The 19,468-nt window shown below is 37.3% G+C and overlaps 1 protein-coding gene across 4 annotated transcripts; it reads right to left on the bottom strand.

Annotated features, from left to right (window-relative positions):
• Window positions 1–10,767: 10,767 nt before the first annotated feature.
• CMTR2 (cap methyltransferase 2) lies at window positions 10,768–18,306 on the bottom strand. Of its 4 annotated transcripts, XM_023210372.2 has the most exons (3): window positions 17,944–18,306; window positions 17,678–17,733; window positions 10,768–14,415 (listed from the first exon to the last, which is right to left on the bottom strand). In XM_023210372.2, exon 3 carries the CDS (start codon window positions 14,394–14,396, stop codon window positions 12,084–12,086), a length of 2,313 nt encoding a protein of 770 aa, XP_023066140.1. In that variant the 5' UTR covers window positions 14,397–14,415; window positions 17,678–17,733; window positions 17,944–18,306; the 3' UTR covers window positions 10,768–12,083. The 4 variants fall into 4 exon arrangements, with proteins under 4 accessions (XP_023066140.1, XP_023066137.1, XP_023066139.1 ...); XM_023210369.2 differs by lacking the exon at window positions 17,678–17,733 and having other exon boundaries at window positions 17,878–18,306; XM_023210371.2 differs by lacking the exon at window positions 17,678–17,733 and having other exon boundaries at window positions 17,928–18,306.
• Between the last annotated feature and the right edge of the window lie 1,162 nt (window positions 18,307–19,468).

Genomic DNA, 19,468 nt, shown 5'->3' with positions numbered 1-19,468 from the left:
GACTAAGGTAAGGAAGTACTTCCTCACAGCACTCCTACTCAACATCATAGTGGAAGTTCTAGCTAGAGCAAAATGGCAAGAAAATGAAATAAAAAACAGAGAGACTGGAATGGAACAAATAATAAGTACACAAATAAACAACTCAAACTAAGAAAAACAAAACCAGATTCTGTGTTACAGAATGGTGATGGTCAGGGAGGGTGAATGGGGCTATGGCTTAGGTGATCTGTGAAAGCCTTTCTAAGAAGATGAGCTGAAATTTTAAGGATAGAGTAAAGCCAGCCATGAAAAAAAAAATTACACACACACACAATGAATTTGTATGTTATGCTCTATCCAGGATTTTTCAGCTCCTAAACTTACAGCTTCAGAGCTCACTTCTCACTGCCTCTCTCTAAGTTCTCGAATTGCAAAAGACTCTGATCAGCTGAAATCATCTTTTGGTCTTACATTCCAGATAGCTGACCAAACTTGGTCCAATCAACTGATAAGGGAGAGGGTGGGCTGGAAGGTAAGAAGGTCACAAGGTTTAAGCAACAGGAATTAGGCAGGCAAATCTTAAAAGGTGATGGGGAGCAATTTAGCAATTATTGACATTTCTCTGCAGGAACAAAATTAATAAGCCTCTATCCATATGTAAAAACTAATTGACCAATAAATTCCAAATGTTGAAAATTGATAAATCCAGATGAAGGATATAAGACAGTCATTGTACAATTCTTGAATGTTTTCTGTAGGTTTCAAATTTTTCAAAACATAAAGTTGGAGGGAAAAAAAGAAATGTGCATATCTTGAATTAGACATTCTTGAACACATGTTACAGATGACATAATTTGGAACTCTTTGTGAGTCAAAGCAATTTTAAACAAAATACAAAGATTAGAACACAACTTTCCTGTATACTATTGTATTCCTGGTCTTTGAAATCCTAGTTGAAATTCCTCTGCTAACTATCAGAGTCTCCAAAATTCACCCCCTTAATTGCAGAGTTTACAGAAAAAAAATTATTTAATATTATCTGCCATTTCAATAGCACAAGGGCAGAAATAATATTTAAGTAAGCAAAGTACAATGTAACTCTGGAAGTCTAGTTAATGGAACCTTGGAAATTAAAAAGCATTAATTACTTGCCCCTTATTCTGCTAATTGATTTAGGAACCAGAAATACAATAATACAGCTATTTCACACAGAGACCTATTTAGCCTGAAACGAACTCCAAGTTTTCTGTACCACCTCAATTTTCATATGAGATTTAATCAACATTAGCAGAAATACGTATATTCCTAAAACTGACGTGCTCAGGCATTAGTAACTGTGTTCAAATACCACAGGTTCCTTGGTGACTAATTAGTGACTACTAGGCCAGGTGTGAACTATATTAATAAAACCACTTTCATTACTGTAATTAAATTTAAGTATAGAGAAGCTAAAAACAAATACTGTTCTAAAATACCTCTGCATTTATAGTGGAGTAGCTTGTATAGGTTTAACTCTAACAGATAATTGTAACTGTGAACGAAATGTTTTTTTGAAAAGTTATTTGAAGGCACTGGAGAGAGACAGGCCAAAAAGTGGCAGAAATTAGAGGGGAATTGACCTCTAAACTAAGGTAACTAAGACGGAGGAATATTTGTATTTCAAAGGCTTTTTGCTTAAGGGTGATCTCTAGTCTTTTCCACATGGGGAGGCTAAAATGCAAGCAGAAATCTGTAATCCTATTGGCTTACTGAGTCAGATAATAGAGTTGGGGTCTCCAATCATAGCCGAAAAGGGGGGAATCCCAATAAGAAGGAGGTCAAAGAAATAGGAGTTCTAAAATCTCTCTATATTTCCTACCCAATCTTTGACGAACCCTTGAACTACAAATACACAGAGAAGACTATGAGACTGCCAGCAAATGACAACAGCTGGAAAGGCTGAAAAAACTAAGTAGAACTTTCAGGGGTTGCCCAAAACATGGGAGGAGTCTGGAATTTGAGCTAGCCAAGTTAACTGTCCATTAGAACAAAAATCCACACTCTTCAGAGTAATACAAGAGATTCAGAAATTATCACAACATATCACCCACAATGTCTGGTGGCCAAAACAATTACTAGACATGTGAGGGAACAGTACATTGTAATCCACAGTTAAGAGAAAAACCAGTCAATAAAATCTGACCCTAAAAGGACCCAGTTGCTAGAATTAGTAGAAAAGAAATTTAAAGTTACTATTTTAAGTAAGTTAAAAGACTTAAAGAAAAATATGATCATATGAAATGAACATATGGAGAATATCAGCAGAAAAATAGAAACTATAAAAGAGAATCAAATGGGAATCACAGAACTGAAAACTAAAACATCTGAGATGAAAATTTTTCTAGATGGAATTAACAGATTGAAGATGGCACAAAAAAGAATCAGTAAACTCAAGGATAGTAATGTCATAGAGAAACCTGGCAGACAACATCTTAACCAAGTGATCAAAGTTAATATTACTAACATTGGGAAAAAACCAACATCCTGTGCCTCCTGACATGATGCACTGAAAAGGAAATACTATCAGTTTTATGGGGTTTTGCCAAAAATCTATAACTTGAATCAAAACATGACGAAACATAAAGCAAATGCATATTGAGAGCCAATATATAAAATAACTGACCTAAACACTTTGAAAATTCCAAGGCCAAGAAGACAAAGAATGGCTGAGAAATTCTTCCAGATTCAAATAGACTAAACAGACATAAAAACCAATACAATGAATGACCATGGATCGGATCTGGACTAGGGACAGAGGGGCAGAGGAGCTATAAAGAACATTAATTAGACACTTATTGAAATTTGAATATGGACTATGAATTAGATAATAGTACTCCATCAATGTTAAATAGTCTGACTTTGATCATTATACTGTGGTGATATAAGAGAATATCCTTGTTTTTAGAAAATGTATACCTAGGTATTTAAGAGGGCAAAATGTCTCCAAGTTACTCTCGAATGGTTCAGATAATAAAATTACATGCACCCACAGAATGATAAAGCAAATGGGGAAAAACGTAAACAACTGATTAATCTTGATAGAGGATATGTGGGAGTTACTTTTACTATTCTTGCAATTCTTCTGTTCATTTTGAAATTATACTGAACTAAGTAAGTTGCCAAAAATTACTATACCCTATTGGAAGTCTGACACATGACTACTAGGAGTGTAGATTAGTATACTACTGTGGAAAACTGTTGGCAGTATCTACGAGCCACTTGATGATTTAGCAATTCCACTTCTAGGTACATATCTGTTATGGTCTAAATTGTGTCTGCCAAAAATTCGTACGTTGAACTGCTAACCCCAGTACCACAGAATGTGACCCTATTTGGAAGTAGTTGTTGCAAATGTAGATAGCTGGTGTCCTTATGAAAAGGGGGAATTTGAACCCAGAATCACTCACATAGGGAAAATTCCTTGTGAAAACTGGAGTTACGCTACTCCAAGTCAAGCATTCCCAGAAGCTAGGAGAGAGGCCTGGAACAGATCCTTCCCTAGTGCCTTCAGAGCGAGGACAGGCCTGGCTAACATCTTCATCTTGGAGTTCTAGCCACCAGAACTGTGAGATAATCAATTTCTGTTGTTTAATTCACTTAGTTTGTGGTACTTTGTTATAGTAGCCCCAGATAATTAATCCAATATCCAACAGAAATGCATTCATATGAGCATCAAATGGTATATAGAAGAATGTTTATAGCAGCCCAAACTGAAAATATCTCAAGTATCAGGCAATAGTAGAATAAATAAGTTGTAATATATTTATATAATAGAATCCTATACATGAAACAACATAAATTAATCTTACAAACATAATGAGTGAAAGAAACCAGACATAGATGAGGTTAAAAAAAAAAAAAAAAAAGAGAGAGAGAAGGTTCAGATACTAGTGAAGGAGGGAACCAGGGAAGACAGAGCTTAAAAAGCACTATAAAGGTGGCTACACACAGAGGGCATATTTTAAAATCTTTTAAAGTAACACTAAAGGAGAAAGCCCTGAAAATATTGTGCTAGGAAAGCTATCTATTTTGGTCCACTTCCACTATCACAGAGGAACATAAAAGTTCCTAAAAGTTCAGGAAAATGCATCTCATTTAAACAAGAGCCATAGAAAATGATTGTAATTGAACCTAGATATAGTGATATTGCAAGGAAAAGGCAGAAAATGATATGAGAAACATACCACAAAGAAAACACACTAAAAAAAGTCGCAAGATGGATTCAAGTGACATTAAAGAAAATAGAAGCTCTAAAAGAACAACTAATATTTTCTAAATTAAAATAGAAAAATACAGTTTATATGATTAGTCAGCAGGAAGATTAAAAAAAAAAAATAGAGCTCAGTAATGTTAAATCAAGTTTAGCCTGAAGCTGCCACCTTACATATTTTAAGTTCGGCCTAAAGGTTTCTCTGTACATCACGAACTACAACAAGTGGAGGTATAAACAGACCATAGTTTACGCTTGTGCCAGTCACCGAGTTTTGGCCAATCAAATGTAGCCAACTGTTTGAACCCTGTTCAAATAAGGCAAATGCCAATCTGTAACCAATCCAGCTGTTTCTGTACCTCATTTGCATTTTCTGTATATCACTTTCCTTTTTCTGTCTATAAATCTTCTTCCACCACATGGCTGCACTGGAGTCTCTGAGCCTACTCTGACTCAGGAGGCTGCCCAATTCACAGATTTTCTATTGCTGAATTAAACTCCTTTAAATTTAATTCAGCTGAAGCTTTTCTTTTATCAGTAATGAAACAAGAAACCAATTACTTCACATATAAATGTTAAACATAAGAGCTAACATACATAATGAAAAACAGTAATAGAAATAGAAAAAGGAAATTAAAAATCAAACAAAAATAAAAAGATAAAAAATAATTTAAGAGAAAGTAACAGATACAGAAGACAGGTGCTAATATACAGCATACATTCACAGCAGTCCCTAGACAAGAAAAGCAAAGAAATAATGTAATTAAAACAATTAATTATATTAATAGAATTAAAGACAATATGTTCATATCCACTGATTTAAAAAATGGAAACATTTAAACAAACATTTATGTTTTTTAAAAACCCCCAAAATTAGGAAAACCTTCTTAATAAAAATAGTAAACTAAAAAATCAGCACCTAATGGGGAAACACTAAAGTAACAGTTCTAAGAGTGTGGCCCATGGACCTTTTCAAGGGTCTGTGAGATCAAAACTATTTTCATGGTAAAACTGAGACAGGAGATCAGCAGGACTTGTGTTCCCAGCACCCAACTCGGCAAAGAAACCAGCCAAAACCAGCTAAAACCAAGATGGTGACTACAGCAACCTCTAGTTGCCCTCATGGCTCATTATATGCTAATTACAATGCACTTGCATGCTAAAAGACACTCCCACCAGTGACTTGACAGTTTACAAATGCCATGGCAACCCCTAGAAGTTACCTTATATGGTTTAAAAGGGGAGAACTCCTTGGTTCCAGGAACTCCCCAGTTCTTTTCTAGAAAAGTCATGAATAACGTGCCCCTTATGTAGCATATAGTCAAGGAATAGCCATATATACTGCTAACCAGCAATCCACAGGGCTGCTGCTGCTGTCTGTTGTTCAAATAAACTTGCTTTGGCTTTGCACTGTTGGTTCACACATGAATTATATCCTGTGTGAAGCCAAGAACCGTCCTAGGCTGAGCCCCAATTTTGGGGTTTGCCTGCATTGAAACCAAGACATTATGCATCATTTCCCCTTTTCACAATGTCAGCAGTGTTACTGATGGTGCAAAGAAGTGGTGAGCAAAACTGCTGTTGCCTTAGCACATATCAAGGGAGGACACCAAACTCTACTAGTAGGCATTGTATTCTTCATCATACATGCTCATAATGGGGGTCAGAGGGAGCCATTTTTACTTAAGACGGTCCTTGATGAAGTAGCAAAAAATATTAATTGTATTAAGTCTTGCTCTCAAGAGTACATGACTTTAATAGTATTGGTGAAGAAATGGAAAGTTGTGTACACATAAAGCTCTTGCTGCACACCAAAGTAGAATGCGTGCCTCAAGGAAAAGCATTTGTGTAATTGAGTTGCAAAGTCAAATGCTGCATTTTTCATGAAACACCATTTTTACTGGAAAGAAAAACTAGCAAACTATAGTTATTAAAACTTGAGTATTTGGCAGATATTTTCTCAAAAATGAATAAAGTGAGCAAGCACTTCAAGGAAAACAACTGTCAGTATTTTTTGACATGATAAAATTTGAGCATTCAAGGAAAAATTAGAATTTTATAAAACTTGTGTCCATCACTCTGAGCCTGACAGCTTCCCAATACTTAGATTTGTTTGATGAGATCAGTGGTGATGTTTTAAAATGTAATTTTTTGCATAATGTATAATCAAATATGTCAACATTTGCATGATCTGCATAACTCAGTGAACCAATATTTTTCAAATGACAAATTCATGGTGTTAAAAAAACCACATAAAGGTAAATTATCCATTCAAAGTGCAAGACAGATCAATGGATTTTAGTGTAAGAGTCCAAAAAATTCATAGTATAGCTTGATTCTTCATTGCAACCAATGTTTAAGAAACTACTACCTGCCAAATTTTGATGTAATATCAAAAAAATCCATAATTACCTTAAAGGTTATTAAAATACTCCTCCCTTTCCCAACTTCATATCTATATGAGGCCATATTTTCTTAAATATTTCAACAAAAACAATGTATTCCGACAGATTGAATGTAGAATCAGATGAGAATCCAGCTGTCTCCTATTGTAAAAACATAAAAATGATTTGTAAGAATGTAAACAATATCACATTTCTCACTACATTTTATTGTTTTGAAAGATATTTTTCATAAATTATTTATAACATGTAATAATTTTATCATTGTTATATTAACATTAATAAAATGTCTGTTATTAATTCCTGACATGAATTATATCAACAGATATAACTCTCAAACAAAAGCTCTTTGGGTTCCTTGATAACTATTGAGAGACTAAATTTTGAGGCCCAACATTTTGAGATCCACTGCACTATAGCCACTAAAATCAGGGGGATGTCAGCTCTGGGAAGAAAATATACACAATGAAACAGGTGCATATTACGCCAGAATGTGTGAAAGCTATCAGACAATTGAATTACATTTTAAAAAATGACACAGGCATCAACATGGAGCCCTTCCCCTACCCACCCAAGCCAAATTTGAGTAATGTGACCATCAAGTAATAGTCATAATTGATTAAAATATATCCAGTATACAACCAACCATGAGTTCCTAGAGAGTTTATAAACAACCACAACCACGACAAAGAAATCTCATTGGTCACCTTTCAAGATTGCTAAGATACAAATTTATCTTTCTGAAACTACTTCAGAAAAAAATAGTTGATGAAGTCATCTTCATAAAAGTTCAATTAATTCAGAAGGAATATGGTTAGGAAAACACTGCTTGCAACCCTTAATAAATAGAGCTAGTATCGATATTCAGTGAATGCTAAACCTATTAAGTGAAAGATAGAAAACTTAACTGATAGATTAGGTTGACAATATCTAAACTGATTAACCTTAATATCACTGAGAGAGGCAGCTAGCCATTTTGTGCTTGTGAAGTGATGAAAAGAAAGTACACCACCCTCATGAACTATTCTTGCCAAAAGCAATCAATTCTGCAGATCTACCTACCAATCTATAGGAAATCTGTGGCATAGAAATGCAATTAAAAAGTAATCACAAATAACTAATCAGCCAAATTCAGATTATAAAAAAGGTTACAGGACAAATAACCAGTTCTTCAGCAGTTTAAATGGCATGGCAAACAAAATGTTGGGGCTGGGCTCGGGGACAGGGACTAAATTGATTAAAGAGACCTCAGAGACATCAAATAAACACAAGGAGCCTTATTCGGCTCCTTATCTGAAAGGAAAAAAATATGATAAAAAGGTATTTCTGAGACAACCCGGAAAATAGGTATTGGGTGATATTGAAAATGGGTATTAAACATGGACTGGGTATTGGGTGATATTGTTAGGTGTGGTAAATTGCTTATCTGTGAAAGATATGTATTTGCATGTCTGTATGTATGTAGAGATATATATTCCATGAATTTAAAATACTCCAAGAAAAAAGTGGAGGGTAAAATAAGTTCATTAAAATGCTGATAGTTACAAAACCTGAGTTGCAGGTACATGGGGTGGGGGTGGGGGTTGTTTTATCATTTTAATTTTGTGTATGTTTGAAGGTTTTCTATAATAAAAACAAAATCAAATAGCATTCTGTAGAAACCTATATTGATGATACGGCATACAAAATAAGTACATGTCATACACTTATTCACAATAAGCACATGTGCTTGATGAATTTATAATCCTAAAAAAAATTAAAAAAAACATAACAACGTAAGATCACTCAAAGTAATGCTCAAACTGAATGAAGCAAGCAGTAAGAGAAATAGCTCCACAAGGATTAACATTACTGTAGTTGCAGGGGTATTGTTTACCCTACTAAAAAGAAATCCACTCAAAAATATTTCTGCTTGTTTTCAATTTTCCCAGCTATTCTATTATAGATACAGATTTTTCAATCCTGGGACTCAATGGAAACAAAATAGAAACTCTCAAAAGTAGATAGAAAAAACACATCTGTCTTGCCCAGTAAAACAATTTGGTGTTGAAGCACAATCTTAAATAGCAAAAAAATGCAGAAACACACAAAATATGTTTATCAGCAAAGATCAGTAGAATATTTCAAGGTAATGAACACAAATAGTTTAAAGAAAATTATTTACAAATGTTTTCCTTAAATCACAACAATCTAAGTCATAAATTAAAATATGGCCACAATAGTAATACTACCTGTCCCGTAACAAGCTAAACTGATGTGCTGCACTTGGTATGAACACAGAATGATCACACCTAGTTGATATGGCTTTGAAAAGACACAAAGATCAAGATCTCAAAAAATTCAGAGAAATATTATCATGGATACAATTTGTAAATGAGTACACAACCTATATGTGAACACAAGCAGATTGGACTAAAATTTTCAGTTGAGTGAAGTTAGACCGCTCAGCCACACTATCAGCCACAGGCTGGGTTGAGTGAAATTAAATGCTAACTATGCTTAATGACAGATTTTTTAAATTTTTTCACTAATAATGCATTTTCATGTATCTGTGGTCATAAAGAAGCTTCACCTCCTCCCAAGTCATTCCAGTATAAACTTATAGTTATCAAAAATAAGTTATTTGCATTTCTGTTTTGGCCAACAAAGAAAAAGCAAATATTAAACAGACAATAAGCGTATAAGGGGACAGGGGAGAACTCATTATTTAAGGCCTGCAATTTTATATAAACTAAAAAAATGCATTAGAGGCTCAAAATAATAACAACCCATTATACATCTATTGAGGATTATTCTTTTAATTACATGTCCTAAAACATACCTACATACTGAGTTACCATATGTAGTGTCAAGTTTTCAGTTTACTTGCTACTTGGCTCATTAGGCCAACCCTAAAAAATGCTTACCATTGAAATGGAAATTCATTTTCCATTTCAATATTGAATTTGAAATATTCATATTTTGTTTCAATATTGAAATTTTTGTTTTATAGTGAGTTCTGTTCCTAAGATCACCCTGAAATGTTTTATCCAGTTTTTTTTTAAAGGTGTGGGAAGCCTATTACAAAATAATTGAATCTCTCTTTTCAGTGTTAACTATGTAGTAAACAAATTTGCAGCCAGGTCTTGCATATCTGTCCCATCTCCATATAATAATTTGTCATCATTTTAAGAGTATAATACTTACATTAAGTGTATGTTTTGTTGAAATTAAACAGATTACAAAGGAATTAATTTGATATGTTTTTTAATAGACATTACAAATTAAAAATCTCAAAACCTGTGGAAAAAAGTTTTTAAGAACAGTCTACCTTGGTAAAACATGCATACTCTCATCTCTTCCTGTCCTCTTCTACTTTTCCATTCATCTTTTGAATAGCATTTTTCCTCTCCTTTCTCTCAAAGAGAAATTCATATAAATCATTAGTACCTGTCATCTATTAATACATCCAGTTCAATCTGAACCTTCCTCAAGTCATGTCTACCTCTAAGGCAATTTGAATCCAATGAATCAGATAAGCAATTGATTCCAAAAGCCAGGTTAAAAAGCAAAGTACATTTGAGAATACTCCAGTGTTACATATTCCAATACAGATTCGAGTCAACAAAACACTAAGCATTCAATACTTATTTGAAAGGCTTAAAGATGGTCATAATGCTAGAATTTGGACCCATGCTTTCAACTTCATTCTTATCAAATAGTTAAAATAAGCAAAAAATAAGCTGCATTATTAGTATATTGAATACCACTTAGCAAGGCATAAAGATTATTAAGTGCAAAATGGTTTTCTAAGAGTGTTTTTTTTTTTCCTCCCGGTAATCAACCTTCTATCAGACTTCCATTATCATACAACTGGAATTGCTTCCTAGAGTCACCAGTAGGAAATTAGCTCTCTTTCAAAAATCTACTTCCAGGCCTCCACACACTCCTCTCCCAACCCCCCTTAAGTATTCGGTTTCTTTCCTGAAGTAGATCTTCCATAAATATTACAATATTAAGGACTAAATTTTAATGAAAGCAAATCAGAGAAAATGAAAGAACATTAACTGTCATTTAAAACTCCCTTTAAAAATGTCTGTTTCCAGCTTATATTTTTAACTTCTTCCATAATTCCCTTTAAAAAAGATGAACACAAAATCTCTCTAGTAATGACTTTATTCATGAATCTATAACAGAATTCAAAATAGCAAAGAACATGAAAATTTTCAGATTAATATTTACTAACCAAATGCATCAGAAATACATCTATTTTCACATAACAAAAGTACCTAAAATGCACATGAGAATATAAATATTCTCCACTTTATGGAACTTCAAGATAATGAAAAATTGCTTAATACAGTTTGCCACAAAAACTCATTATACTGCAAATACAGAAGAAATAAAAGGACTCATTACATTGCAAATACAAAAGAAATCAAATGCAACTGGCAAAATAACCATTCCATGGCTAATCTTTTGGAAAAGTGCTATTTTCATACTGAAAAAAAGAAATTAGTAAAGATTAAAAATTTAAATTCTAAACCATCATTCTGAAAGTCTGAAGAGTTTTCTTTAGTATTCACTATGTTCATCACATTCATGTGTTCCCAACATGAGATTAAACACTATCTCAAAATCTTAAAAAAATCTTTCCATTCACAGATTATTTCCTGGAAGTTAAAAATTATTACATCATTGCTAAATGAAGCTTTTCATGATACAGGCATGTATTAGATACAACAAATAATTTTCATTGTTCTAAACATGATCTTTGGTTTAAAGCTGCCCCGTTATCTTTTTTTAGTTGGACAGTGTGGTCAGTAAAAGATTCATACAACAGCACACTAGTTTTATTTGAGCCATATAAGAAAATAGGGTCAATCCCCTAAAGGCAATGAATGGCATGTTATCAAGAATCTGGCGAGATGAATTCCCTGAAATTCATAACTGATGTGTTAACAGAAATCAGTGTTGCTGAATAGTGACTCACTCATTTCCTTTCCTCAATTACCTCTATCAATTCATTAACAACATTAACCAATGAGTGAAAATGAGTTGGAAAATTCACTAACAGCATTAGCCACCAAGAGGAAATCGGCTGGGAAAAAAAAAAAAAAAAAAAACTAATCTGAACAAAGGCACACAGATGCAAATCTTAAGCAGATTAAGTAAGACCAACTAAATAGCATATGTAAGCATGGCTGTGTCCACCCATACACATATACACACACCTCATATTTAGAGTGTGAATATCTATCATTGCATAGATTCCACCATGTGGAAGAGCTCTATGCCTGTAGGTGTATATACCCTAGGGATCAGAATGGATGGTTTTCCAGAATGGAGACTTCGAATGATGCAAACGTTGGCCTTCCCCCAAAATAAAAAGGTTTTTAAATTAATAGAACAACAGGATGCAACACTGGGCAAATTATAAGAAGTCATAAAGTTGAATCTCAGAAAGAACATGTTCAGTTTTGTAACTGAAGGCTGCTGATAATTTCTTCTCTCTCTCTTTGAATAATGAAATGCAAATGCCTTTTAGCAATGGCAGCATTCAAATCCCACAAAAAATCAAGCAGTGCCCCCTTAAGGAGTACCTCCATTGGCACAAACTGTAAAACCTGCTGGGGTGAGTCAGAGTTGAGCAAAGTGCTCAACAATTCATTCACACGCTGCAAATATTGGAAAACTGGATTTGGAAGGTCCTGATAACCAACACACAGCAGGACTGCACAGGTCCTCAGGGGATCAGAGGATGTGGGACAAAAAAAGGTGATGAATCTAAAACAACTGTGGAGTACAAAGATCAAACCAGCCATAAATCTTGTGAAACAAGAAAGTACAGGCAAAATCATAACATCTCCTGTATGAAGCTCCCGCAATGAATGTAGAAGGCAGTCCAAAAATAAACGCTGGTAAGTTGGATCTCCATCATGAAGCAATGAACAGCTAAAAGTTGTGAGTTCAGCTGATTCTAGGAGTCGAACTTCCAATGGTATATGCATTTTGATATTATGGGAAGTCGAAAAGCCCACCAGCAGGCACTTTATTTGATTGCTGGGTTCTACAACCTGCTCATCCTGAAGGCACTCGGTAAGGCTACACAACTCGGAAAACATCAATTCTTCAGAAAAAACATGACAAGAACAAGAATACTGCTGTTTTGGCCTAAACTTGGAATCCAAATTAAAAGCTCCTCCTAATGACTTTTCAATTGCTTCATTAAGAGTTTTTAAAATTTCACCATTGCAAAAAGGAGAACACTTTACCTTTGGCAGTTTCTTTCCCTCCAAAATATGCCATAAGTGACACTCAAGATTGGAAGCTGCTCCTTCTAAAATAGAACTTTGCCCAGGATGATATACACCATGTTCTTCAGCCCAACTATTAAAGTATCCTTTGGCTACTCTATCTTTCCATGAAAGGGCTTCTAGCATCTTCCTTTCATTATAAGTTTTAAAATATTTGTTCCTCTGCCCAAACCATTTTGTATTTGTACTACAACCAATACCAGATTTTTTTACTAGCCAATTATTTCTGGAAAGATGTTTCAGCTGAAATTTTTGCATAAAATATTGTACAGCACAATCCCTTAAGTTATTCAGCTTTTCTTGTTCCGCTTTTCCCATGCACTCAAACAGACGAATGTTCTCAGAAATAGTCTCTAGCTGGTATTTATGAAAGAACACACAACATTCTTCATGTCTCTTAAGAAAAGAATCAGGAATCACATGATGGGGAAAGAGGGCTTTCCTTTTCATTTCAGTCCCAAAATTCAAGATCATCTTAGATAACAGAGGATGGATGGCCTCTTTCCCCTTATAGTGGAGGCAAACGACATAGACTTCGGAGTTTCCTGCCTTGCTAGTAGCAGGTTTGAAAACATGGACTTGGTCAAAGCAACAGTTCAGCAGGTACATCAAGTTTATGGAACAATGTTCGAACATAGTAAACATCTTCAGAACAAAAGAGCCACCGTTTCCGAGAGTGGTCAGAGCAGTGACAACTTCACAGTAATGCAAAGAAGAAACTAAAGCTTCTTGTTCACCTGGGTTTCCTTGGCAATCAAAACTCCCATCTGCAGTGACCAAGTGAACAGTAGCCATGCTGCTTATGAAATTCTGAAGTCCAGTCAAGAATTTCAGGGTCATGATATCACCAGTGTTATCTGGACCAAAGTACCACCAATGCAAGGTATTTGCAATAAGCCGGTCATCCATAATCATCATGAGGTCGTCATTTGCTTCATGGTATGGATTCAGAGTATTCGCTACCCAACTCCAATCACAAGGAAACCGACGGGATTTTAAGTAGTGGTTGAGACTAGCTATAAAAGCTCCTGGAGCTTCACAAAGGTGTAGAGAATTCAGTTTTCCATTCTGAAAAGCTTCCTGTGGAATAAGTGGAAAGCTGCACAAAATCTCATGGAACTTACACCATGCTTGAGTACAAAGTTCAGCATTAACAGATTTTCTAACATGAGAAATGATTTTCCCTGCTTTATTAGTGAAAGCAGTGTGCTCATGCCACTCATCCAGTTTCTTATCACTCAGTAGGTTTTTTACTTCATTTAGGGAGTTCTTCAAATCAAGAAATGCATTAAATTCAGTGTGGTCACAGGTGAAAATCTCACTGGGATCTGGTAACTGCCACTCATTATTAAGTGGCTTGCCATAAGAAAAGTTCTTGGCAAAGAGTTCAAAAATGTCAGCAAGAACATCTGGGCTGAATGACACGAGACTTGCTAGCTGCTGAACTGGTGTCTTTCTGCACTTACTCATTTTCAAATCAAATTAAAAGCTAGGAAGAGAAAACACATAATTAAATGAATCAAATTTCTTAGTGAGTGAAATCTCATGAGCAGTAAATATGATCACACTCATGACAAACTCCATAAAATGTGAAGGCTAAAGTCAGCATACTCTGTTATTTAACCAGGTAATTTGGAATAATGAGAAAAGTTTTGATATCCAAGACCTGGGTTCATATTCCAGCTTTGCTAATTATGGCTTAATAAGCAGCCTTGGGCAAATTCCATCTCTGGGATTTGGTTTCTTCTCATTAAAAAAAAAAAAAAAAGCCTATCATTTTTTAAGAAGAAGATAAAACATACTAGCATATAAAAAAAATAACAAAGAATAATTGTCAGTGAATGACAGCTCTGATTATCATAGTAACCCATTTAACTCTTCCCCAAAGTTCTTCACACCAATGGCTGTGACAACACCTACGTGACCTCAAACAAACACACCCTTAGAGGTTCATTCCTGGACATGACCTTTGTTCAAGCTCCAACATGTGACTTTTTGGTTTTTTTTAGTTCCCATCATACCTTACCTCCTTCAGGGAAAGGATCATGCACCTGAACCCAGTAGTGATCCTGCCACAAGCCACTTACCCTCCTAGTAGGATTGCTGAATACATACTCTGTCCAGATTTCATTCTCTAAGACAAGCACTTTGGTGGTACCAATCACCTATATAGGTCATCAACTAATGTTCATCACCATACTGCTTGTAAACTGTGCTATACTTGAGTGGTTAGCCTTTTTCTGTTTGATGCTGAAACTGACAGTTTACCCTGGTATGTCTCAAACTACAGATCCCTGGTTTTCATATGGTTCAGACAGCTCCACACTTCCACCATAAAATATCATTATTTCTTCTAGCCACTAAAACTTTTTAACACTTGGACAGCAGGATTTTATACTGAAGAAATATACGTATTAAATATACAAATTACAAATAGTCACTCTACATACTCTGGCAGTCAACACTGCCAAAGAAACCAGAAACAAAGAAACCTCTTCCTTCTGAAGAGGAAAAAGGATATGAGAAGTATGGCTTAATGGCAGAGTTTTGGAAAAGTTACGAATTCCAGCAGGGAGAGCAATGAGTATTACATGGTACCTGTTACTGTAATGTTAATCAATAGATGCTCTAGTTCATAAATTCTGCACTTATTTAGCATATACAATGCGTTCTACAAATGATTTTCCAAAAAATCTAAATTTGTTAAATATGAAAGAATTGACAATCAAATCATCATTCCAGAAAAGCAGATGTTCAAGGACAAAATGAGAAATAAAGAGAACTACTGCCGTTAATACATACAATAATATCCAAATGATGTTTCTTTTAGCATTTACTTTGTATTGTTCTTTTAGCACACTTTTTTCATTCTTTCTTATTTTATGTTTAAATTATTTGCAAGTCTACTCTACCAGTTTGTAATTTCCCTGAAGTAACAGGTGTCTTCTTAGTCATTTGTTTGCCACAGTATATTTAGATTTAAAAAAAATTTTTTGAGACAGCGTCTCACTTTGCTACCGAGGCTGGAGCGCAGTGGCACAGGTCATAGCTCCCTGAGGCCTTGACCTCCTCCCAGGCTCAAAGGATCCTCCCACCTCAGCCTCCAAACTAGCTGGGACTACAGACAAGCACCACCACACCCAGTTAGTTTAAAAAAAAAAAAAAAAATTGTAGAGATGGGGTCTTGCTCTGTTGCCCAGGCTGGTCTCAAAATCCTGGGCTCAAGCAGTCCCTCCAACTCAGCCTTCCAAGGTGCAGGGATTAGAGGTGTCAGCCACTATGCCTGTTTTTCGTTTGTTTTTTACTGGTAGAGCTATATTTAGACAAACTTCTAAAGGAAGACAAAATTGAGGTGCTTCCACATTCACTAAAATCTTAAATAAGGGCAAATAAAAGCTTTTTACAACAAGTTCCTCTGTCTTAATTTGCATTGTGCTTGCTGGAAACGACAGCCATGTTTAGATCTCATCTATATTCTATTTTGGAAAAAGTCTAACTTTAGTCATTAACTTCACATACTAATTAATGGCTGTAGTTAAGCTGTGAAATCTTACCTAAGCTAATAGGTAATTACCTTCACATGAGAACAACTTAAGTGATTCAGACACTCCACCGTTCTGACTATACTTTTCTGTGTTGCCACCTAATTTTCATTACTACTCCCTTACTCACTACTCCAGCCAAATAGGCCTTTCTGCTGTTCACTGAAGACACTAAGCACATTCCAAGCCAAAAGTCTTTCTGCATTGGTGGTCCCTCCACCTGGAATGCTCTTTCCCCAGCTATCAGCACAGCTAACTCCTTCGCCTCCTTCCAATATTTGCTCAAATGTCATTTTCTCAGTGAAGCCTACCTGAGTTAAGATTGCATCTTCCATTCTCCATGCCTCTTATCTCGCTGTATTTTTTTCCTATGGTATTCATGTCCTTCCAACCTATAACTTGCTTCATGTTTACTGTTTATTATTTGTCTTCCCCAAACTAGAATGTAAGCTCCACAGGGCAGAGATCTTTGTTTTGTTTACACATAAACCATTCCAAGAAGTTGGGCACTGCCTGGTACACAGTAAGCACTCAGTAAGTATTTACTGAATAAATGAGTGGATATCATACTTACCACAAAAGGTATCTCTCTCTTCAGGTTCTGAATGAGTCATAATAGTGCACCTCAACTTCACTTCGGCACTTAAATGCATGACTTAAAAAAAAAAAAAAAACAAGGCCGGGCGCGGTGGCTCAAGCCTGTAATCCCAGCACTCTGGGAGGCCGAGACGGGCGGATCACAAGGTCAGGAGATCGAGACCATCCTGGCTAACACAGTGAAACCCCGTCTCTACTAAAAAATACAAAAAACTAGCCGGGCGAGGTGGTGGGCGCCTGTAGTCCCAGCTACTCGGGAGGCTGAGGCAGGAGAATGGCGTAAACCCGGGAGGCGGAGCTTGCAGTGAGCTGAGATCTGGCCACTGCACTCCAGCCTGGGCGACAGAGCGAGACTCCGTCTCAAAAAAAAAAAAAAAAAAAACTATGTGGCTTACAGCGTGTGTGGGAAAATTTTCCAGTATATGATCCTCTGAGCCTTTCATTAAACACTCCATTGAGCTTTGTGGCATCATAACTCTGCTAAGTGGGTCGCTATTACCATTCTCATATTGCAAACTCAAGTAGGCAGTTATGTAGCCCCCGCGCAAGGAAATACATGTAAAATTCGTAAACCCAAAACAAAACCCACAAGATCTCATCAACACTTTTTACCTCTCAACTGACACAAAGGAGTTCCAAGTGCTTGCGCCAACTCCTCCTACTAGCAACTGTGAAAACAACGGCCAGTGAGTATCCAAGGCTGACTTTGGGCTGGGCACCCCGGATCTCTTTTCATCTAGTCAAGTCCCAAACCCCACTCCGGAGGCCCGGTCCCTGACCTGGAGGAAACTCGGTCCCAGCCCCTGGCTCACCCGCTTGGAAGTCGAAGGAGGGCCCGGAATCGTACCCAAGCCTGGATTACCTTCGCCCACGCCCACCTGGGCCCCAGTGTCTGGGGAGGCTGCACTTTACTCCCTCGAGGAAGCCATTCTGCACTTCCGCTCTCGGGGCTGCTTCCCGGGATGGTCGCTCCCTTTGGGTCCGCGGTGCCTCCAGCCACAAGGCAAGGAGGTGGTGCGCTGGACTGGCGGGAAGGCTGTCCGGTCGCGCCCTCGCGGCACCGGGAAGCCGGTCCCACCTCAGGGCCGCGCAGCCACCGAATGCCGCCGGACAGGGACCAGGGGCGCTCAAGTCTCACTGCGCACGCGCCCTGTGGCCCGGGCCGGAGTCACGTGCGCCAACGTTACGCACGCCGGCGACTATAGCCTCGCGTAGGCCTCAGCTCCCTAGGTTTTGTTTCACGGGGTACAGAAGCAGGAGCCTCCCTCCCCCAGCCGCTATGGCAACGGAAGCGGCGCGCGCAGGCGGAGCGTTCTTTGGCTCCGCCCCCGAGGAGGGGGGAAGGGGAGGGGGAGGGGGAAAGGGAGGGGAAGGGGAGGAGAAGGGGAGGGAAGGGAAGAAAGGGACCGGGCAGATCTGTCAGGACGTGCTGGTTCCGCCCACTGGCCGCTGGCCCCAGAGGCTTTCAGGCGCTTCTGGACAGATGTTAGTTCCTATACAGACTGGGTTAAAACTGCAGCTCAAAAGACAATAGGAGGTTAAAAGCCAAACTAGGGAACTGCGAGATAAGATTGTTTATATATACACATGACATAATATATATTAATTGTGTTACTTAATAAGCCAGTAAGAAAAAGGCCAACAACCCCAGAAGGAAAATGAGCAAAGATTAGAACAGGCCTCCCAAAAAACAAAAAAGTTAAACAAATATTAAGGATATACAAAGCTGTTTAAACTATTATTAGACAAGAATGGAAATGAAAACAGTAAGTTTTCTTTTTACTCGGTTTAGCAAAGATGTAAAACATTGGTAATGGCCACTGTTGGTGAGACTGTGGGGAAACAGGTTAATATCTGCGGATGGAAGAAAAATGTTATTATAAACCTTACGGAAGGCAAACTTTGTTTATTGAAACAAGGTCTCACTCTCATCCAGGCTGGTGTGCAGTGGCTCAATCTCGTCTCACTACAGACTCAACTTCCCCGGGCTCAAGAGATCCTCCTAGAGAGATGGCATCTCCCCTTCTTACCCAGGCTGGTCTGGAACTCCTGGACTCAAGAGATCCGTTGGCTTCAGCCACCCAAAGTACTGGGATTACAGGCATGAGCCACGCCGCCTAGCCCAGAAAGCAAACGTTAAAAAGAGACATGTATTTTGGCCGGGCGAGGTGGCTCACGCCTGTAATCCCAGCACTTTGAGAGGCCGAGGCGGGCAGATCACGAGGTGAGGAGTCCAAGACCAGCCTGACCAACATAGTGAAACCCGTCTCTACTAAAAATGCAAAAAATCAGCCCGGCGTGGTGGCGGGCGCCTGGAATCTTAGCTACTCGGGAGGCTGAGGCAGCAGAATCGCTTGAACCCAAGAGGCTGAGGTTGGAGCGAGCCGGTATCACACCACTGCA

Source organism: Piliocolobus tephrosceles, chromosome 17, assembly GCF_002776525.5.
Source record: "Piliocolobus tephrosceles isolate RC106 chromosome 17, ASM277652v3, whole genome shotgun sequence".
Classification (NCBI taxonomy): Eukaryota; Metazoa; Chordata; class Mammalia; order Primates; family Cercopithecidae; genus Piliocolobus; species Piliocolobus tephrosceles.
This window is presented reverse-complemented; position numbering and strand designations above follow the sequence as displayed.

Bases quoted from the DNA above. Each gene is read 5' to 3' on its own strand.
- CMTR2 (XM_023210369.2), bottom strand. From the start codon at position 14,396: ATGAGTAAGTGCAGAAAGACACCAGTTCAGCAGCTAGCAAGTCTCGTG.